Source organism: Tripterygium wilfordii, chromosome 13 (assembly GCF_013401445.1).
Source record: "Tripterygium wilfordii isolate XIE 37 chromosome 13, ASM1340144v1, whole genome shotgun sequence".
Classification (NCBI taxonomy): Eukaryota; Viridiplantae; Streptophyta; class Magnoliopsida; order Celastrales; family Celastraceae; genus Tripterygium; species Tripterygium wilfordii.
This window is the reverse complement of record NC_052244.1, coordinates 12,370,199-12,391,543: the sequence shown is the minus strand read 5'-3', so window position 1 is coordinate 12,391,543 and position 21,345 is coordinate 12,370,199. Positions and strand designations below refer to the sequence as shown.

The window sequence follows — 21,345 nt, the reverse complement described above, 5'->3', positions numbered from 1 at the left end:
AAAAAAACACATTGCAACTCTTTACTTGAGCTAAAAAAAGGAATAAAATAAAATTGGATTGCATTGCATTATCCTCACCACCTACCCCTAGAGCTAGAGAGGCAAAGTTGGAATTCTTTCCTTGTTTATACAACAACAATTTTTCAAAGATTTCAAAATCTTAACGTATTAAATACACGTGACCAAAAAGGATAAAAATCCATTTAAAACATAGGATTATAGGAAAAAGGTCGGACATATCCGATCCATATTACCGGGCATACATGGTAAAGTAGTAAAAGACCACAAAGTCCCCACCACATTACCATATTTGCACTTTCTTTCATTCTTTCGCCTCTGGGAAAGGAAGTCTCGGGTGATTCTCCTCCTCCTCCTATATCCGTCTTCACTCTTGACTTGAGTCCTAACTCTATAAATTAAAGTTTTCTCCATGAATGAAACATTCATCCTCTCAATCTCCACCTCCAAACACTAGCTGTTTTGATCGTTAATGGCTTGTTTAAGCGACAATACTTGGGTGGGTGCAGGCGCCTCTATGTCCGTGTTTTCCAAGCGGTTGTCAATGGCAGAAGAGAAGCAACAGAAGGACGAGAAAGTGATGGAAACAAAGTCTTTTATAGCCTGGCCTTTTGAAAACGTGTTCCCGGTTTACGCAAAGCCGAGTTTGAAGTCGGACTCTGTCTTGAACCTTGTTAATGGGTTATGTTCGGATTTCAATGACCCGATTTGGGACGCTATTAGGGAAGAGGCGAAGGTGGAGGTGACGTACCATTACTTTTTTCTCTCTCATGCATGGAAACGGTCTTTTTATCGCGGTTATGTACTGTTTTGGGTTAATGAGTTACAGTATGATTTTGATGTATGAACTTTTCAAAATTGTCTGCTTTATAATGTTCAATATTGGTTTTTGTGGTTAACGTTGTCCTTCAGAGGGAGGTTTCGAATTGAAATTGCTAGTGACTTTATGGCTTTGATGTTACTGATAGCTTATAACCTCTGTTTCATTTCTTATGAAAATTTGAAGTGAGATGACAAGATGCCTGCTTTTAAGAGTTTTTTTAGCAGAAGTTCTCAACAAGTTGGGTCCTTTGGCCCTCCCCTAAGAGACCCTATTAAGAGAAGGAAGGCTTGTCCCATATATACAACATTTTGTTTGGGTTATTCTGACACTCCCCGCACGTTGCCCAAGGCCCAATACGTGGAGTAGAGTCGTTATAGAGCCCAAACCTGCTCCGATACCATGTTAACAAGTTGGGTCTTTGACCCTCCTCCTAAAAGGCCTATTAAGGAGAGGAAAGCTTGCCCCATATATAAAGCACTTTGCTTGGGTTATTACCCGATGTGGGATATTCTGACAAAAGTGTTTAAATCATGTTCATATTAAGCATATCTCGTGATTAGGTAGGTTTTCCGGGATATTTAATGGATATTGAGGATGGACAGATCGTTCATTGTTGCATGATCTCTGTCTCCTTTCCCATGCTAAATTGATGGTGTGCAAATTTTTTTTTTTGCATTGATTGTCAGCCATGATATATTGCAGGCAGAAAAGGAGCCAATTTTGAGTAGCTTCTTATATGCCAGCGTCTTGGCTCATGATTGTTTAGAGAAAGCATTGGCTTTTGTTCTTGTAAATCGACTGCAAAATCCGACAGTCTTGGCAACTCAATTAACGGATATATTTTGTAATGTGATAATGCATGACAAAGGCATTCGGCGTTCAATTCGCTTAGATGTCCAGGTAATCCATTGATAGTAGATGTCCACGAGTATTTGTTTGTAGAAGTTTCTGTTGGTAATTTTAGAGGCAAATGTGATGCTAAGATACTTACTTTGATAGGCATTCAAAGATCGGGATCCAGCTTGTTTGTCATATTGCTCAACCCTCTTGTACCTTAAGGTAACTTTTTCTCTTGCTGGCTGGTCTATTTATGTAATATGATGACATTCCATTGATGCTTATATTATATTTTGTTTCCTCTGTTGAGAATTCTGGCCTTCATAGTTCATAGTGTGATTTTCCTTCCTGCCATCAAAGTCATATGTTCTGTTCTCATTTGGTCCAAAGGAGTTGAAATCGGAAATGATATATTCACCGCACTGTTGTTTTGCTTTACAGGGTTACCATTGCCTGCAATCTTACCGGGTGGCACATTCTTTGTGGAACCAAGGACGAAAAGTGTTAGCATTGACATTACAAAGTCGAATAAGTGAGGTAGTTTCATCCTTTTATGATCCTTGATGAGTGTTGATACCTTTATTTTTGTGTCTTAGTTTCTTATTTACCTCCTAACTTATGCATTGCTGATTCACTGGACAGGTTTTTGGAGTCGATATACATCCAGGTACCCGTCTTTCTATTTGTTACGTCGTGTATACAATATTAATATTTTGTCAGTGAGTTTAGCAATTAGGTAGAAGCAGCACCCTATAGACTGCCCATTCAAGCATGATCACATTGCCAAAAAATGCTTTTTAAATTGTGAAATAACAGTGATAATGGAAAAATTAGCTATATCTCAACTTCTTGTGGTATGATTATTGCCTCTTGAGTCTTGAGTTTGTGTTTTAAATCATAAAATGAAGAGATTATTGCTACAGCGTCAAGTCATTTGTTGCGTTTAAATGATTTTAGTGGTTTTGTACAGCTGCAAAAATTGGAGAAGGGACATTACTGGATCATGGGACTGGTGCAGTTATTGGTGAAACTGCAATCATAGGAAACAGAGTTTCAATAATGCATGTAAGCCAATTTCAAATTCCTATTCTTCTAGCATTACTACATATTCCCCGGTACTAGTAACATTGGTTTATGCTTGACAGGGAGTGACTTTAGGAGGGACTGGGAAAGAATGTGGTGATCGCCATCCAAAGGTATCTGACGGGGCACTACTTGGAGCATGTGTCACTATCCTGGGGAATATAAAGATAGGTGAAGGGGCAATGATAGCCGCTGGATCCCTTGTACTGAAGGATGTGCCTCCACATAGGTAGACGTTGTTTCCAATGGCATAAAATGTTTTGATAAGCATAAAGTTGTTGTGGAACTAGTTTCCCAGAGAGGAGTGAATCTGATTTTGGCTGTTTTATGTTCTGAAGCATGGCAGCAGGAACACCAGCTAAGGTGATTGGATACATAGATGAACAGGACCGGTCTCTAACAATGAAGCATGGTATAGCCCTTCAATGAGCTTCACATTACGGCAATATCATTGGGGATAAGAATCTGTGCTAAAATGTCTGGAAGTCTATTAGGATTGTGACATAACCAATAGTGAACAAATTTTGACTCCACTTGCCTTAAAGCCTAATTAATTGCAGTTGGCTATATGAATAATCGCTTCTATTTTATTGGAGTGTATGTAGCGCATTTATTGTCTGCAAGATTCTTCGAGATTAAATCCTTTATAACTGCCTCAACTGTTATTTTTGGACTCCTTTTTGCTCTGTTTTTCTTCCATCATCATGGAGAGACATATTTTTGAAGAAATTATGTTTTAAGTGCTCATCAGCTTATAGCTGTGCTATGCTGTTAGAAGAAAATTGTTTTATGTGAAATTTTCATGCTCTTTATGATAATGTAGATGCCACGAAAGAAATCTTTCAGTGCTCTTTGTGTTAATGTAGATGCCACGAAAGAAATCTTTCAGCACATTGCTGTTAGTTTCGGATATTGCAGGACCAATGGTAAGTTCAGTTCTTTTGTTTGTGATTGTTTTGGGTTTAAAGAAAACTTTAATTAAAACTAGCTTTTCAATTCCACTTGTCTCAATTCTATTGTTTTGTATTTTGGTTTCAGGAGCTTTGGATCAAGATTCAAGAGATGAAGTGATTGAGTCACTGAGAGAGGGGTGCAGGGGCATGGGCATAAAAATCTTCTGGCAAAAGCAGTTTTCACCATTCATCCTTACAGGAACTAATATATTTCACACACCATGTTGTACATATCGGTCAATTATAGTTTTCATGTTCTTCGCTTTCTTGTTCTTCCTACCATTTTGTGGTGGGTAAACCATTCATCAATATCAATGGATTGGATTTTGGAGATGTCTTGAGCTCATTGCTGATATAATGTTTGAAATTTGTAATTCTGAGATGGGGAAAATTGAGTTTAAGTCTGTTTGGAGTAACATATTCGGTGATGATTTGCCAAATTACTACTGCATCCTCGTCAAAATGGATAGGAAAATAATCTCCTCTTGGGTCGTGGCCTTGTCAACCATGCTAGCATTCCAAGGAAGCTGATTACTACATCTCCTAATTACAGCTTACACAGTGTTGGGGGCATCAAAACAATGTTGTTGTCTTTTATAAAATAGAGGTATTCCAAAACCTTCTTCTGTAATCTGATTATATGTATATATTTCTTCAAATGTGAGAGACGTTACGACTTACTTGCATTGATGCTTTTTGAAAGCAGTTATGTACTTCACCGTCAATCTAAAGATAACTGTGTTGAAATGGTATGCAATGTGATTCAGCTTCTGATTGTAACTTTTCTTGTGTTAAGACATTTTGATCCTGTGGTTTTACTGCATTTGTTATTTGTCACTGTCAATATCAGTTTCTTCTTTAATGTCTCACTAAGGGAACCTGTGGTTCCATTGAAGCTGATATAGACTGAGAAGAGAGCCTGTTGCGTTACATCAGATACGGTTTGGGGTAATCACATAGCAAAATCTGAAAAAAGCCTTGAGTTATACTGTGTCGGGTTCTGGAGAAAGAAATGTTTTAGTGAATTATGCAGTGATGATTGATGTCCCGACTAGTGATCTCAAAATCTTTCTCCTTATGGTTTCTCTGTAGCTGAAGGAGTCTTACAGAAGTGTGGAATGGTGATCCAGCAGTGTTTAAGATTTGTTCTAGCCTTTTCTGATCTGTACTTCTTAGAAACTCAGTCGTTCGTCGATTGATTTGTGTTGTCATTTTTGTTTTGATAGCATCTGGCTTAAAACAAATTAGAGGTTTGACAAGCCATCTTGTGTGTGCTTGTTGAGTTTTAAAGCCAAGTTCTTTGGCCTAGGCTTTTTTTACAAGTATTTGTGGTTGCAGTTCTGAGGAGAACTTCAATGTCGACAGAGATCGTTGATGTTAGCGAAATGCTAGATGGTAATGCAGAAGAACCTTTAAAGTCTGAAAATCTAGTATTCCAAATGAACCATGGAAGAAATGGAAACCTTGCCAAGGGTAATGGGTTCACTGACAAGTGACGACGGTTTATTGTCAGAGGAGACTCGTGAACAACTTCTACAAACAGTTATGGAGCTAAATTTCAGAATGAATTCTTCAAATCAGTGTTGGAGGCTTCAAATTACTGATTATCATTTAATTTTGATAATTAAATACTTGCAGGAGGCGAAAGTACATTCAGTATTCTCATCAGTCTTCAATCCTTTTCATGGTGAGGTGGTGGGTTCACTCACCATAGTCACTTTGGCCTCATATTGGTTGGTGGGGGTTGGTGAATATTAAGACTTCTAGGTGTTGAACCTTATAAATCCCTCCCAAGTTGACAAATTCTGGCTCTGTCCAAATCACCCTTTTGGAAAACATCATGGATGATATGCTTTAGAGTGACCAATTCTACAAGTGTTGGACCCCTGATCCTTACTACTGCCAAAAGATATCAAATAAATGAAAGATGTATTTTCCCATGATCAGATGGTTGGATACTAGCCCAAATAAATAGTTGCAAAATTCCTAGAAAATGAGTTCCAATCCATATTATTCATTTCACTATGAATCAAGCAAAATTCATTATCTTAGACAAACAAGGAATTCAACAAAGGAAAGAGCAGGATGATGATTAACCATTCTAAAGATCTTACTTGACTTCTACTCTAGCTGAAAACACAATAACACAATACCCAAAATCATTTGCATCAGTTGCGAAAAGCTGAAAAACACAAGGAAAAAGAACAGGATGGCACAAAGATGAAAGATTTCTGAACGAATCAAGCATGCCTTGCTTGGAAATCCTTCATGAAAGCAACCAACTTCTCAACACCAGCCAAAGGCATAGCATTGTATATGGAGGCTCTCATCCCTCCAACTGACCTATGCCCCTTGAGCTGCACCATCTTCTCCTTAGCAGCTTCCTTGATAAATTCAGCCTCCAAATCAGACTTCTCCAGTGTAAATGGCACATTCATCAGTGACCTAACAGACTTCTCCACAGGGCACCTGTAAAACCCTTTACTCTCATCAATGGCATTGTATAGCAACTCACCTTTCCTCTTGTTCTTCTTCTCAACCTCCGCCAAACCTCCTTGCTCCAATAGATCCTCAAACACCAACCCACTAATGTAGATTGGCCAACAAGGAGGAGTATTGTATAATGAGTTGTTATCAGCGTGGATCTTGTATTCCAACATCACCGGAGTTATCTCTTGAGCATTTCCAATCAAATCCTTCCTGATTATCACAACCGTGACCCCAGATGGAGCTATGTTCTTCTGAGCCCCTGCATAGATAATCCCAAATTTGGAGACATCAACAGGCTTTGAACAGAAATTCGATGACATATCAGCAATCAAGATCCCTGTTGCATTTCTGGGAGTTGGGTAGTCCTTGAACTCAACTCCATGAATAGTCTCATTGGCGCATATATGCAAATATTTGGCATCTGGGTTCTGATTCAGAGTATCAAAAGCTGGTATATTTGTATACTTCTCTGATTTTCCGGACCAAATCACCTTTGGCTTACAGTACTTTGGAGCCTCCTTGAATGCCTTGTCCCCCCACGACCCGGTAACCAGATAATCAACCGGGTCATCGGGTTTGCAAAGATTCAGAGGGATCGCGGCGAACTGGGTGGTGGCACCGCCCTGCAAGAACAAAACGGCGTAGTTCTCAGGTATGCCCAGAAGGGTACGGAGATCAGCTTCGGCCTTTTCAATTATTGACTTGAATTCCTTCCCTCTGTGGCTCATCTCCATCACGCTCATACCAGATCCCCTCCAGTTCACGAGCTCCGATTGGGACTTCTTAAGGACGTTTAGGGGCAAATTAGCCGGACCGGCAGCGAAGTTGAAGACGCGATCTGCCTCCTCCTGATTCTGGGTATGGATCAACTCCCGATCTTGAGTTTGGGTTACACAAGAAATCGAGAGGGGCTTTCTGGGTCGCAATTGGTTGACATTGAAGATGGTCATAGTGGTCGGATTGGGCTTGAGGAGGCTGTGGCGAACTGGATTCTGAAGGAAGAGGGAGTGTGGCGACGAGGCCATCGCTGTAGCTTCCATTGCTGCTGGGACGACTAATGGATAGAGATCCGAGAGAAAGAAGAAAGAAGGTTGGTGCAGTGTTAAATTCAAACTTGCGAAGAGTAGGGTTTTACATATACACTAAAGGAAGCTGCTCGGATATTCCGTATTTGTTGCAAAGTAGTTTGTGAATCGTACAGCCAACACAGCGTCGTTTCACATCGTTACGACAGCGTTTAACGTTTCATTAGTGATGAAGTGCAATCTTCAAATTACGACAACTCACAATGGGTTGTTGGAAAGTAAAAAGTAGGCAAGTTTTTCTGGGCATAGATGTCGACTCTTCCACCAATCTTTGCATTTCTTTACTTTCTTCCTTTTGCGGTGGATGTAGTAGTAGGTATTAAACTAAAACTTATCTATTAAAGCTTATTGTGGTAATCATTCAATGTGAAATCGTATTCTTTCCTCTTCAAATACGTTCAATTACAACATTGAATTTGCTTATAAAGAAAGATAATGAAAGGCACCATTTCAACAACTTCTTGTCTAGTGTATAAGCTTTATCTGATATAAGGAATCAACTCTCCCACTTCAGGAACGGAAACTTCCTCATATTTGCAAGCCAAGAGCATTTCAACCAAACCCACCCACTGGAGTTTCTTTCTGACCACTGATTGCTGTGATAAAAATCTGTCGATGAGATTATTTATGGTAAGAAACAATTTCTCATTCATGAGATCGAACTTGCCGTGAACCTGGTTGATTTAAGAAGCAGCAAATATGTTCGGCATTGTTCTAGGCTTCAGATGTGTTTCAGTCGAAGATGCTATTTCGTTCTTTTGGGCTTATCTCGTGTTTAGTTAATTGGGCCTATCCTTCAGTTGCTGTTCTATATGCAGAGTCACTCCATTAAAGCCCATTGAAGTGTTTGCTATCAAAGCCCATATAGATGAATTCTTTTATGAGATCCTAAAATGATATCTTAAAATAAGGTTCAAATTTTTAGGATTCAAAATATTTTTTTTAATTTGAAAAAAAAAGATATTTGTCTTTTGATCGATCTTACAAATCCAACGATATATTTTTTGTTAGAAACAAAAATCAAATGCAACCTGAAATGTATATGAAATGTCTTTTGTTTTATATCCAACGATTCAGAATTATCATGAACTTTTCATGTTGAATTTGATTTTTGTTTCGAATAAAAAATATATCGTTGGGTTTATAAAACCAATCAAAATATAAATATATTTTTTTAAAAATATTTTGAACCCTAGAAATCAGGACCTCATTTTAGAATGTCATAAGAGAATTCTTCTATTCTATTATTAGAAAAACATAACAGAGATGGATGAGAAGACACATAGTGCGATTCAATTATCTATTGTGGATGCAATGCTCAAGGAGATAGGTGATGAAGAAACACTCAAGGGGCTGTGAGAGAAGTTAGAAAGATTGTATATGACAAAGTCTCTCATGAACTGGTTGTATATGAAACAACGGTTGTATACCCTCAAGATGGACTCAAGTACGTCAATACAGGAATACCTTGATAATTTTAATCGGATTATCATGGATTTCAATAACTTTGACGTCAAAGTTGACGAAAATGACCAAACTCTTATTCTTTTGTGTTCGTTATCAATCTCGTATGATTCCTTTGTTAATTCAATGTTATATGGACGAAATTCAATATGTCAATGTCATGCATTTTATTAAAGAACAATCTAGATTCTAAAGAGTGAAGGTTCTCCTGTGCGCTCTTGCCCAACCCTAAAACTCTTATTCTTTTGTGTTCGTTATCAATCTCGTATGATTCCTTTGTTAATTCAATGCTATATGGACGAAATTCAATACGTCCATCTCATGCATTTTATTAAAGAAAAAATCTAGATTCTAAAGAGTGAGGGTTCTCCTGTGCGCTCTTGGCCACTTTTGCTAGGGACCCCTCAACAGCCAATCTGCTCTTGCCGTAACAGCAATTTGATAGCCAATAATATATCTATCTGCTTATGATGTCTGGGATGGAGTTTTGTGCTGTCAAGACCGGTGGTCCCAAGTATCGAGATCGACTTTGAAGGTAGGACATTGGAATGATGATGAAAGTTCGAGAGCGGGAGTCCAGGTAATGGAGAGGTCGACGTCAAGAGGTGATAAGAAGTCGATGTCGAGCTGGTGAAAGGTCGAGAAATACGAAGAATACGGTTTCGGAGATTGTAAACTGTTGGGTAAGATCCTAAAAATTGTGGGCCATAGCCTTTGTCTTCTTTATATATCCAGTACTTTCCACTGGCTTTGCCCTGGTCATTGATTGGATTTCTTTTTCGCAAGAAAAAAGAGTTCATCATGGTAGTAAAGCACTGCTTTGCAGTTTGCAAAAAGATATCATGATTGAAAACTGTTTAATCATGGTAGTAAAGCAGCTAAAGCAGGAAATCATGATAGAAAAACAGAGTCTGTGTCTTTTAAGATTTCTTAATGATCAGTGCTTTCTGTTCATCCTCTCTGTGTAGCTCCAAATGATCTTCTACAGGCACTTATTTTTCTCTACCCTGTGGGCAATTGATTACTTTCTTAGATGGATTGGAGGATGGATGGAAAATGAAAATTTTTCAATGCTAAGCAAAAGCCATGAATCAATCATAGCTAGTCATAAATAAAATGTATTGCTTTTTAGATTACATGACATATAAGAAGCAACTAATTCTGAATTATTTCTTCCTCCCAGGATGGAATAGGAAACATAACTTCCCTGAATGCCAATATTCAAAACACTTGTGAGTTGCCCCAGCAAGACAGAGCACCACCCTCTGCACAGGCCATGGCCATTCTCATCTCCTACAACTGCTTCTTTTTCCTTTCAAAATAGAAATAGTTCCGTTGATAGATAATTGTTGCCCACACTATTTCCCACAATCCCATCTCTGGCCAAAGTGAAGCCGGAGCGTACAGTGAGCAATTGGTAGTTTGCCACAGTAGAAAATTGCTCAGCCGGGTCTCACCCGAACTTCTTATCAATACATCAGGATCAGGAGCTACTGCCATGTACATTTTCTTCTTAATATCAACCATCTTTACAATGCAACACTCCCCTTTAATCTTCTCATCGTCTTTAATCACACCGTTACTTATTCCAACAGTCAAATTATTACAAACGCTACTTGCCTTATGCGCTCCAGATTCATCCAATTCATCTTGGCAGAAATCTTGAGTACGGTCGTGCGAGAACACACTGCTTATCTTCTCACACTCTTCTGATTCTTTGGTAACAGTACTACCATAAGCTTTATCAACAGAATTCAATGCTTCAACTACATGCGATTTATCTTTGCAGGATTCACGAATGGCGTGCTTTAACTCAGCTTGCGAAGAGTATGACACACAGACTAAAAGCACAGACCTAGTGTTGTTGGCAGTAGCCTTCATTGCCTTTTCCATTCCAACTCTAACAGGCTCTTTGAGAAGTTTCAAGTTACCTATAAATAATACTCTTACACCATATTGGTACAAAATGCTTTCTTGCTCAAGCAACCCTTCAATCTTTTCCAACATCAGGTCCATCAGCATCTGAACCTCCTCAGGCCGCCTATTGAAATTATCGGTGCCAAAAGCAAAAACTGTGACATACTTCACCCCCAATTCATAACAGTATTTCAGTATAGAAATAAGGGATAGAAACCCAGCCTTATGGCCAGCCCCAAATTCGAGGTTCCGCTTCTTAGCGTACCTCCGGTTTCCATCCATGATGAAGGCTAAATGATTGGGGATGGGACCGACAGATAAAACATTAAACATGCATCTTCTCATAACAACACCCAAACTTCCAAATAGCTGACCAACATACTTTCCCACCATTATTGAAGAACTGAAATTAAACCAGCCTGAAAGGAGAGAAAATATACAGATGAACATGTGTACACAAGAAGTAATTACAGGACTAAAGCTACACTGATCACATATGGCTCAGAGAAACTACAACAAATACATGAACATAGACTTCAAACGACGGGTACAAATTACGAGTCATATAGATTAATTTCCAATAGCTCAGGCATTTTATTAGAGAGAACAAAAATGTATGTCGCAAACTAAAGAACACAATTAGTTGTAGCAATTCAACAAACACTAATGAGCAAATCTGGAACTACATGAAACCCCTCTAAATCCGAAATCACCATTTTGGACACTACATATCACCAAAGCAAAACCCAATTCAAGAAATTACTTGTAATTAAGATATCTGCAATGTTTAATAGCTCAAAAATAACCTGTAATGGTCAGCTTTCTCGCCAAAAGAAATGACAGAGCTAGAGAGAAAGGCAAAGACAATATAGAACTTCAGTTGGGGGGAACCCTTTTCACAGCCTTCACATGAAAGGTGAAGCAAGATACAATTCCCCCACGTCTCCATAAGCAAACCCTCACACGCTTGAAATACAAAGAAAGGAGATAAATCAACTAACTACCTCAACAACTAACTCACCCCTCACTGTATTGTGACCCCAAAAACCTCTATTAATTCAATACTAACCATCCTCTGCAAGAACTCCACAATCCACATTGTAAATCTCAGCAATAAAACTGAATAATAAGCTCATGCAAATATGAGGAAAGCAATTCAGCCACATATTTTTTACTTTGAAATGAATAAATTGCAGTCACAGTTAATACAAGAACCTGCAGATGTCTCTGAAACTTGCAGTAGCTGCCTTGTATCACCCTTGAAACCTATCACAAACATGACAATAACAATGATTAGTCACAGAAGACAGGGACAAAAACCCAAAATCCATTATAACCCAGGTGGAGAAATTTTGGCGAAACAAGAATTAGGGAAGACATACAAAGAAGAAACCTGCAAGTTCCAATACAATGTGTGGCAAAGAATGCAAACAGTTCATATAAAAGAACCAGAAGGGGTGAAGGGCAGGGGCATGCACTTTTGGGAGGGTCGATTGGTCATTTAATAATATTATTTTTTCTTGGGTAATTTTTTTTTACGACTAATAACATCATTACATAGGCGTTTGGCCCGCCTATTGGACTTGCTTTTCCTGGACATTCAAGAGGCGGGGAAAACGTGTTGAATGCCATGGACATTTCAAGGTACAGTTGGGCCATTTTTTTGTAAGAAGAATGAGCCTGGGATACCAAGCTGTACTACTACTATTGGAGTGGGACAATAGCTGTGTACTACTACTATTTGAGTGGGACAATAGCTATTTATTTGGGAGACGGTATCCCTTTAATAATCTCACTCCCAAATAATTTATTTGTATTTTTTTAATATTATTTTACAGATTTGATATTTGATTCTTGTGATTTACATGTGATTTGAAATTAGATTCACATTTCGATAATTAGTTTTCACACCCCAACAATTAAATAAAATAACTTATTATATAACATTAATACAAATTGACAAGTATATTTAATATATGATGCAACTTATTCACTGTACAGAGTGACACATTCGTTTGCAAAATCATACATTTAATGCATGGGTTACTTAGATTGCTTCTAAGTACAATGTGATGTTACACCTTCTTAGTTATGAACAATACTTGTCTTTTTTGCCCATGCGTTCTATACCTCCACCTCGACATGAACGTATTATTATCGCAATGGAATTTGTGAATAGTAATCACTTCGTTCAGTTGACATTGATAGATGATTACCCGATGCCTCTTATTATGATTCAACAGTTTAGATATAGATATGATTCTGTAAACGAATGTGTCGCTCTTTATAGTGAACAACTTGTAACATTGATATGATATAATAAATTACTTTATTTAATTATTAGGGGTAAAAAAAACCAATTATAGAATTGGGAAAACCAATTATAAAAATGCGAATCTAATGTTAACAAGAGAATCAAATATAAAATTAAACATAAAATAATATAAAAAAAAGACAATGCTGTTCTTGTTTTGTCTTGAATATATTTGTCGTTCTATCAAAAATAGTATCAGAGTCTGCATCTATGGCCTTTAACATGCAGCATTCCATCATATCCAACCACATAGACCGTGTCAGTGCATTGACTGGCAAGCGATACTTAGCCATTGGCTTTGAAGGGATGGATGGAGCTCTGTGCCTTCTCTGAAAACGCCATTTACTCATTTCTGATTTGTATCTCCATAAATGGTTTCCTTTCTATATTCATTAGTATTAGGTACCCCATATATGATAATAAACTAAGTCTTTTAAACAAAATTTTAAAACATTTTAATTTTTAAAATACATGTTAAATTTTTTTTAAATTATATATTCAAAATCAGCACATAAAACTCTTTCGAACAAGATTCATTATCAATGAGTTTTACCGGATAAACCTTAATTTCATCATTTTTTTCAATGAAATTTCAAAAACAAATTAATTTAGAACTAAAACAATAAATTCTAAATTGTGTTTTAAAAAACAATATAATCTATATTAAAATAATAAATTTTAGACAATAAAGTATGAGATAAAAGAGTGAAAATAAAACTATTACATTTATTAAATCAATGGAATAAATCTATTGGGTTCTCATAGATTATCAAACAGATGGGCTATATGTTATTTTAGTTATACATTCTCCTTTTTGGCATTGAAAAATAATATATTGGGTCCATAGTATAATATCAGACAGAATATATATGAAAAAAAAAAGAGGAGAATAAGACGCCAATACGGTGCGTTTTAATGATCCATACGGTCCCATTGTACCCATACTAGTCGTCTTATTGCTTCTTCAGTGACCGGTCTCCCTCGTCTCTTCAAAGTTCTACCAACCATGACTGACCTCTCGCCGTACCCACCGATCGACCCCACTACCTTCGACCTCATCGTCATCGGCACTGGCCTCCCCGAATCCATTATTGCCGCTGCAGCTTCTGCCGTCGGCAAATCCGTTCTTCACCTCGACTCCAACGCCTTTTATGGCACTCACTCCGCCTCTCTCTCCATCGCGGAGCTCTCCTCCTTCCTACAGAATCCCCATTCTATCCCTCTTCCGCCACCACCCAATGGTACGGAGACCACCATGATTAACCTCACCACCCGTCCCCTCTATTCCGATCTCGAAATTTCCAATCTTGCCCCTGACCTCCTCTCCGAGCACTCTAGAAGTTTCCATATCGATGTTTCCGGACCTAGGGTCTTGTTCTGCGCGGATAGGTCCATTGAGTTTATACTGAAATCGGGAGCCAATCAGTACGTGGAGTTCAAGAGCGTGGACGCCAGTTTCATGGGAGATGGAACCGGGGCATTGTGGAGTGTGCCGGATTCGCGTGCGGCCATTTTTAAGGATAAGAGCTTGGGATTGCAGGAGAAGAATCAGTTAATGAGGTTCTTCAAGCGAGTGCAGGAGCACCTGCTTTCTTCTGCTGCTGAAGAGGAACAAGAGACTTCGTCGAGGATTGCAGATGCAGATTTGGAGAGCCCATTCGTTGAATTCCTTGAGAAAATGCGGTTGCCCCACAAGATTAAATCGTACAGTGAGAATATGATTTTTGTTTAATGTCGAACCAATTTACTTCTATCTCAATTCTATAAATTGATTAATTAGTAGCTTTTTGTTGTTTCCAACATGTTCATTCTAGCTAGCTACTGATACTCTGGTCTGGTGAGTGACATGACTTTTCTTTTAACGTACCCAATGTAGGATTATTCTGTATGCAATAGCCATGTCAGATTATGATCAAGGGAAGATTGAGGATTCTAAATACTTGCTCAAGACAAGAGATGGGATAGATCGTTTAGCTCTCTACCACGCATCTATCGGCAGGTTATGCATGTTTGTGTTGTGGTTCATTTCTATTATTGTCATATTGATAGCAGTAATTTGTGGCAAATGGAAAACAGACAAAGGATTTGACTTAGCAAAATTTTGATAAATTATCATCATCTTCAGGCTTCAAAATGTTCCTGGGGCTTTGATTTATCCTATTTATGGACAAGGTGAACTACCGCAAGCCTTTTGTCGCCGTGCCGCTGTCAAAGGTTCTATTTACGTAAGTGTCGATAAAAGAGAGCTCTGGCTTATTTTTCTCCAGGACTATGACTCCTGCCTTATAATACCTTTTTCTTTTTGTATTCATCCACCAGTGTAGACTGGCTTATTTGAATTTTTATACTTAAATGTAATACAAAAAAGTGTTGGTCATACAACTCTAGGGCCAACCCAACACCCCAATAGAGAAGTAACGGGATGGATGGGTTTATGGATGGTCTGTGGTTGTTGGGTTTGGCAGGGAACAGATAGATTCTTACCTGATTGACTTGCTTTGTCAAGCTAATGCATTTGCTTTGCAGGTACTGCGAATGCCGGTTATTTCTTTGCATCTGGACAGGGTATTGCCTTCTGGCACTGATCTTTTTCCTTTCCTGTGCTCTTTGCGTTTTTCGCTCTCCTATACCTGTTGGGTGTTCTTTTGTTCTATAATATTATTTAACTTTTATTATAATCCTTTTGCAGGATAATGGGTGTTTTAAAGGCATTAGATTAGCTTCGGGTCAGGATATATTTAGCCAGAAGCTGGTCCTTGACCCAGCCCTTACAGTTCCATTGTCATCGGCTTCTTCTTTGGTAGACCATCAACGTGTAAGTCTCGAAGATGGTAGTGGGAAGGTTGCTAGGGCAATATGCATTACAAGGAGGGCCTTGAAGCCGGATATATCAAATTGTCTGGTCATATATCCTCCTAGATGTAAGATCTGCATCAATTTCTCCCGCCAAATTTATTTAAAGATTAAATATTAATGTTTGCTCTTTCCCCCCAAGCAGCCTTGCACTCAGAGCAAACTACTTCAATTAGAGCTCTCCAGATAGGGCAAAATCTAGCTGTTTGTCCTCCAGGCATGTAAGTCTCAATGGTTTGCATAAATTTAAAATTTTCATTCCCCCTTCTTGAACTTCGTGCTTATGGTATTGCTAGCGAGTGAATCAATTATGAAAAATAAAATATTATGGATACTTTGCATTGTGATTTAAAAGCATTCTGAATCTCTGGATTCCTGAGCATGCACATCTTTCATTGAATGTTTCATACGAGATAAATCATAAATGCCAATTTAAGAGTTGCTAAAAGCTTTGGCCCTCACCTGCCAAGCCTAAAGTGTAGTGTTGCTTCTTCAGTTCAATTTGGCGTAAGATATGTTTGCAGAACTATGGACCTCTAGAAGTTGGATCTGTAGATAGAAAGGGATGTAACATGACATTGTCGTGACTTCTTTTCGGAAGAATTTGGGGCACATGGGTTGACATTTGTGTCTCTGTGTATTTCTCGATTTCAGGTTTGTGTTGTATCTTTCAACTTTGTGTGATAAAGGCAATCAATGGAAGGAATTACTTCGTTCAGCCATTAATACACTACTTACCATTCCTGATCCTGGAAACCCTGATAGTAGCTCTTTGGTAGAGTGTGAAAAGAGTCACAATAAAGAAGTACAGCCCACTTTGCTTTGGAGTGCATTATATGTTCAGGAGCTCAGTACGGTAAGCTGCATTTCAAATTTTCTTTTTTAAGTCGATATATTACATTTTTATGGTTTGTGCCACCACCTTTTTCTTATACCTGGTATTTATTTGAAACAATTTTATTTGTATTTCAGGTTGAACATGATTTTATCAGTTCCGCTCCAATGCCAGATGGGAACTTGAGCTACAACAATCTTTTAGATGCTACTTTGAAGGTATTTCTTCTTCAAATCTCCCGTTTCACATTGCACAAGTATCTTAATGGTGTCCTTCATTAGCAAATTTCCCTATAGTTGCCTTCATTGATTTGTTAAAGGGTGAATTGCATTAAAACATGTTTGTCCATGTAGTGTTCTTCACGGTTTCGTGCCTTTTTGAAAAGATTTCTATCGTGTCACATTCTACATGTCAAGATTATACCCTATACTGACTGGAATTTTGTACTGGCATATGCACTTCCTCAGCTCTTTCAGAAAATCTATCCCGATGAAGAGTTTTTCCCAGAAACAGTCTTGTCTGACAATTCCGAAGAGGATGGCGGGCTGGGCCTAGAGACATGAGAGTTACTTTGTTGGGGATGACATCACTTTGTTCAGCTTAGGACATTAAAGTGTTTCAACTGTCAACCAACAAGGATTTGGCTCAGGAGATCGTGGAGGATCTTGATGGTTTCTGGTGCTTCTGGAGTAGGGACAAGCTCAAGTGCTAGAAAAAGTTTTTAAAACCTCATTTTGTTGTGAAGCCATTAATCCCTTTTTTTAAAATCTGAAGCCTTTGAATTTTGAACTTGTGAATTGGTTGGGTATGTTCTTTAGAAGCGGGCAGCTTTTGCACTGCTTCAGGCATCGCATGTGGCACATTATTAGGATATTTCTTATGAAATGACATGATGTTTGTAATGAATGGAGGAGTTCCATATTTTTAGGGATTTCAGCAATGAAATGTAGTAGCCCTAATGAGTTTTGCTTAAAGAAGCCAAGTTGGTAAAGATTAAAACATGCACACAGAGCTAATGTATGAACTTTTGCCTCTCCAAATGCTCGAAATAATTCAATGGCTTTGTTGCATGACCTTCTATGACACCGTGATGTCTAAATTGCACCCCTACAACGGGCATCCAACCGTACCATTCATTTTAAACAACTTTTGTCATGGAAATCACCATGACTAAAAATACGATTCTAGATCAAGCTCAAACATAAAATTCTTTCAGAGCAGTGCTATGCAGCATCCAAAGTATGTAGAAGATGGAGTTAACAAATCAAGATTAAACCACTGGCTTAGCACGCACACTTGCAACAATAACATGCTACAAAAAAGGAAGTAGAAATCATATGAAAATATACCAATTACTGCATCCCTCATCATCCATTAAAACGTGAACTCCGCCCCTTAAAAGACAGTACATATTCTAATCAATATCTTAATACCATAAAACAAGAAAGCTTTGGCATCATAAAAAGTGGATTCATTAATAGACAGAACGGACAATCCACAGGCTGACCTTTTCACCGCCTTGATCTTGACTCAGCCCTTCTAGCTTCATCTGGTGTTGAAGGAAACAGCTCCACATACCTTCTCCCAATCATCATCTTGTCCTTGCTCATTGCTCTCTTAGCCTCCTCAGTAGAAACAAACTCAACGTATGCCTCTCCGGTAGCTTTCCCATCTGGACGGCACGCAACGTGTACCTTATCTTCTACCAGCTTGAAGTCTTTAAAGAATTGGACTATTTCTGATTGTGTCGCTGAGAATGGGAGACCACGCATCTTCAGAATTTCAGTGTACTCCAATTGATCCTTATCACTAAACCTCCTCGCTCGAGATGGGGGAGGACTTCCATGATAATCATTGTCATATATTCCTTCGTAATTGACCTCTGTCGCCACAGCATGGTAATAGTCCTGTCTCTTGCACCTGAAAACTTCAACGTACCTGCGCCCCATGTTTACTCGATCTCTCTGCAAAGCCAACTCCACCTGCATAGGAACCGCAAAGAGAACAAAGGCTTCTCCTGTGAACCTTCCGTTCTTGTTGACCAATAACACGTCCACAATGTCCAGTCCAGCAAAGAACTTGAATATGTCAATATCAGTGCAGTCGAACGGAAGCCCCCTGAGACGAACCACAGGCAAAGGAGGGGGCTGAAAGCCACCACCAAACCCATAAGGTTGAAAGCCACTCAGGCTGCTGCTCACTGCGAAGTAGGGATTTGATTCCATCATTCTTTGTCTCTTTGAGCTGACCTCGTACCCGTCCGAAACCCCCCCGCTTCCCAACAATGCCCTTCAATTATCCATACCCAAAAGCAAAAAAAATCCCCACTCAACCTGTTAATAAAACCATGCCCAACCCATGTTTCCCCCACACCTAAGCCCCACCTTATCAATTCTAAAACCCTCCTAATATGGAAAAGCAAGTGCACCCCAGATGATAAGAAAAGCACATAAAACATAGAACATACCCAACCACATGATGTCAACCAATTAATGCTATTAGCCTATTATCAAGCAGCAAGAAACAACATATATTGGAGACAAAAAATACGAACATTCAACTTGCAAAAACTTTAAACAATTTTATTCACTGGCAAATGGAATAAAAAAGTAAATTATTATGTGATAACTGAGAAACAAAACAATTAACTAGGTCTTGGATGATAGCCATAGGCCTAACTGAATATGCACAACTATAGTTGCAATTACAAGAATCATAAAACTCATGCCCCATCAGCCGAAACACATGCTTACAGCATCAAGCTGTCACTAAGTATAACAAATTACAGTGAAATCCATATGCATTATCATGCTTCAGCTGGCACTTCTGTCCACATGACTATTGTTCATTTAACACCACCCACTCTATATGCTTAATCATATGTTGATTAAACAAGCATGAATAGATGATTAACAAATCAAGTTGAAAGAATTGGCAAAAAAGCAGAGACATAGAAAATTCCAGATTTTAAGATTGGCTTAGCATGTCCGAGATTTACAACTAAGGCTTTTAGAGGCTTGAATATTATTTCACTACAAACATCCCATCACAATTCGACACATTCTAAAATCAGAAGTTTCTCCCTTCAATCAACCAAGATTGACTAGTAACACACATCAGACAAACAACAATCTCACATCAAGCGTTGAAATTCTAAAATCAAAACAAACAATCAAAAGCCATAACCAAAAAATCATTATAAAACAAAGAAAAAAATCCATCAACAGGACTGAAAACTTACCCTCTCGCCCCATACATGGTCACGAGCACGCACTGAGCTTCTCCGAGACGCTCCTTCTGCTACTTCGCCTGATTCGTCCCAACTCGATTCGCAGCAAAGCCTAACCCTAACCCTTGCCATGCCCCTCCTACCTCTGCTTTTATTTTTTTTAATTAACTGATCTAGACAGTGTCCGGAAATTACCGACCTATCCCTGGATTCATCCCCTTGTTGGACTTGGGCATCCTGGCTCGTTTGACAGAATTATTTTTTATCAAAATAAATTAGTTTATAAATTGTGAGAAATAAATTAATTTATAAATTATGAGATAAATTGTTTGACGAAATTTATTACATAACTCTAAAAAAAAACTATTTAAATTTAACTTAAAAGATAAAATAAAATTTGTTATAATATTATCTTAATAAAAAAGAAAAAAAAAATCAAACATAATGTGGATTGTTTTACAAAACTTATCTTGAAGCTCATAAACTAATTTGTAAATTTCAAAATAAGCTCTACCAAACATGTTTTATGTAATTTCAGAAAACCCTTATTGTGCTTATTTTAGATTAAATTAACAGCAACCTCAATGTAATTACAGCATCACTGCATATATACACCCAACGTTAATGTATTATCCCAGATTTTGGGATTGTCGGTGGGAAGAGTAGTATTTTTGATGTTGCTATTCCCTGAGGGGGAACCTTCCCATGTTTAACTATTAAATTCAATTAATGTAACACGCTACAAAGCCCAAGAGATGGCCCAATCTGCTTTTACATGAGGCTTGAAGCCTGCTTGAGTCATGCTTGCTTCTGGTGTGTACAAAGATTTATGGCAACAATCAGGTGGGTCCACCAACAAAAGACTTGTAGACTTGTAGTTGTCTTGTCGGCAAGGTTAAGGTAAGTGTCTATTATTGCATACATCGCCATGCATGCCAGGTTGAGGTGGTTGTATCACAGAAGGTTGCCCCCAACCCAAGTCCTAAACCAATGGTTCCCGAATAGGCAAGGCGAAGGGAGGCCCCCCATAAATGAGAAATGGGTGGTGCCATAATTGAGTCTCAAATTATAAGCGCTTGAGGCACATGACTGGCTCCCTAAAACATGATTACGTGTAGAGGGGAGGGTCACTTTACAACTAAAGCCTGTGCCCACAGTATCTTCATCGTGCATCTTCATGAGTTGTAGGTATGAGATGTTCATTTTTTTTAATTGGGATTCAGACTCAATCCATATTTAAGAAATGAGATATCTTAAGACTAAACCCACCCTCGTTAAAATTGAATTGAATCAACCCTGGCCTACACATTGAAATGTATGGATGAGATGACACCAACGTAAAATCATCAGCTTCATAGATCTCTTACTTTATTAGCCGACAGTGCTACGTAGTTATAATGAGATCCTCTATAAAGTAACATAATCTATGTGGCATATTTACTAA

General features: G+C 38.3%; 5 protein-coding genes across 9 annotated transcripts; 2 read left to right on the top strand and 3 right to left on the bottom strand.

Moving 5' to 3' along the window:
* Positions 1-266: 266 nt before the first annotated feature.
* LOC120012315 (serine acetyltransferase 2-like) lies at positions 267-4,394 on the top strand. 2 transcript variants are annotated; one of them, XM_038863674.1, is made up of 10 exons: positions 267-760; positions 1,544-1,741; positions 1,841-1,900; positions 2,120-2,215; positions 2,321-2,345; positions 2,649-2,743; positions 2,824-2,990; positions 3,100-3,173; positions 3,628-3,687; positions 3,800-4,394. In XM_038863674.1, the coding sequence occupies exons 1-10, from the start codon at positions 491-493 to the stop codon at positions 4,009-4,011; spliced, it is 1,257 nt and encodes a 418-aa protein (XP_038719602.1). In that variant the 5' UTR covers positions 267-490; the 3' UTR covers positions 4,012-4,394. The 2 variants fall into 2 exon arrangements, with proteins under 2 accessions (XP_038719602.1, XP_038719603.1); XM_038863675.1 differs by lacking the exon at positions 3,800-4,394 and having other exon boundaries at positions 269-760; positions 3,585-3,687.
* Positions 4,395-5,697: 1,303 nt separating this feature from the next.
* On the bottom strand, positions 5,698-7,345 carry LOC120013336 (phosphoserine aminotransferase 2, chloroplastic-like). The gene has a single exon (XM_038865116.1). It carries the CDS (start codon positions 7,242-7,244, stop codon positions 5,955-5,957), a length of 1,290 nt encoding a protein of 429 aa, XP_038721044.1. The 5' UTR covers positions 7,245-7,345; the 3' UTR covers positions 5,698-5,954.
* Positions 7,346-9,799: 2,454 nt separating this feature from the next.
* On the bottom strand, positions 9,800-12,159 carry LOC120012030 (dehydrodolichyl diphosphate synthase 6-like). Of its 3 annotated transcripts, none has more exons than XM_038863264.1 (3): positions 12,053-12,159; positions 11,886-11,936; positions 9,800-11,089 (listed from the first exon to the last, which is right to left on the bottom strand). In XM_038863264.1, exon 3 carries the CDS (start codon positions 11,061-11,063, stop codon positions 10,047-10,049), a length of 1,017 nt encoding a protein of 338 aa, XP_038719192.1. In that variant the 5' UTR covers positions 11,064-11,089; positions 11,886-11,936; positions 12,053-12,159; the 3' UTR covers positions 9,800-10,046. The 3 variants fall into 3 exon arrangements, with proteins under 3 accessions (XP_038719192.1, XP_038719191.1, XP_038719193.1); XM_038863263.1 differs by having other exon boundaries at positions 12,064-12,124; XM_038863265.1 differs by lacking the exons at positions 11,886-11,936; positions 12,053-12,159 and adding an exon at positions 11,477-11,876.
* A 1,756-nt stretch (positions 12,160-13,915) lies between these two features.
* On the top strand, positions 13,916-17,617 carry LOC120011731 (rab escort protein 1-like). The gene is made up of 9 exons (XM_038862837.1): positions 13,916-14,688; positions 14,861-14,983; positions 15,110-15,209; positions 15,511-15,549; positions 15,674-15,905; positions 15,983-16,058; positions 16,492-16,693; positions 16,810-16,890; positions 17,140-17,617. The coding sequence occupies exons 1-9, from the start codon at positions 13,991-13,993 to the stop codon at positions 17,233-17,235; spliced, it is 1,647 nt and encodes a 548-aa protein (XP_038718765.1). The 5' UTR covers positions 13,916-13,990; the 3' UTR covers positions 17,236-17,617.
* A 319-nt stretch (positions 17,618-17,936) lies between these two features.
* On the bottom strand, positions 17,937-20,069 carry LOC120013437 (heterogeneous nuclear ribonucleoprotein F-like). 2 transcript variants are annotated; one of them, XM_038865243.1, is made up of 2 exons: positions 19,914-20,069; positions 17,937-18,872 (listed from the first exon to the last, which is right to left on the bottom strand). In XM_038865243.1, the coding sequence occupies exons 1-2, from the start codon at positions 19,924-19,926 to the stop codon at positions 18,184-18,186; spliced, it is 702 nt and encodes a 233-aa protein (XP_038721171.1). In that variant the 5' UTR covers positions 19,927-20,069; the 3' UTR covers positions 17,937-18,183. The 2 variants fall into 2 exon arrangements, with proteins under 2 accessions (XP_038721171.1, XP_038721170.1); XM_038865242.1 differs by having other exon boundaries at positions 17,937-18,961; positions 19,914-20,049.
* Between the last annotated feature and the right edge of the window lie 1,276 nt (positions 20,070-21,345).

Excerpts from the sequence above, each read along its gene's own strand:
- LOC120011731 (XM_038862837.1), top strand. The coding sequence starts at position 13,991 with ATGACTGACCTCTCGCCGTACCCACCGATCGACCCCACTACCTTCGAC. Across the intron at positions 15,906-15,982 it reads GGTCATATATCCTCCTAGAT|CCTTGCACTCAGAGCAAACT; the intron begins GTAAGATCTGCA and ends CCCCCCAAGCAG. Across the intron at positions 16,059-16,491 it reads GCTGTTTGTCCTCCAGGCAT|GTTTGTGTTGTATCTTTCAA; the intron begins GTAAGTCTCAAT and ends TCTCGATTTCAG.
- LOC120013336 (XM_038865116.1), bottom strand. The coding sequence starts at position 7,244 with ATGGAAGCTACAGCGATGGCCTCGTCGCCACACTCCCTCTTCCTTCAG.
- LOC120012315 (XM_038863674.1), top strand. The coding sequence starts at position 491 with ATGGCTTGTTTAAGCGACAATACTTGGGTGGGTGCAGGCGCCTCTATG. Across the intron at positions 2,216-2,320 it reads TACAAAGTCGAATAAGTGAG|GTTTTTGGAGTCGATATACA; the intron begins GTAGTTTCATCC and ends TTCACTGGACAG. Across the intron at positions 2,346-2,648 it reads TGGAGTCGATATACATCCAG|CTGCAAAAATTGGAGAAGGG; the intron begins GTACCCGTCTTT and ends GGTTTTGTACAG.
- LOC120012030 (XM_038863263.1), bottom strand. The coding sequence starts at position 12,109 with ATGAACTGTTTGCATTCTTTGCCACACATTGTATTGGAACTTGCAG. Across the intron at positions 11,937-12,063 it reads CATTGTATTGGAACTTGCAG|GTTTCAAGGGTGATACAAGG; the intron begins GTTTCTTCTTTG and ends TGTTTGTGATAG. Across the intron at positions 11,090-11,885 it reads AGTTTCAGAGACATCTGCAG|GCTGGTTTAATTTCAGTTCT; the intron begins GTTCTTGTATTA and ends CTCTCCTTTCAG.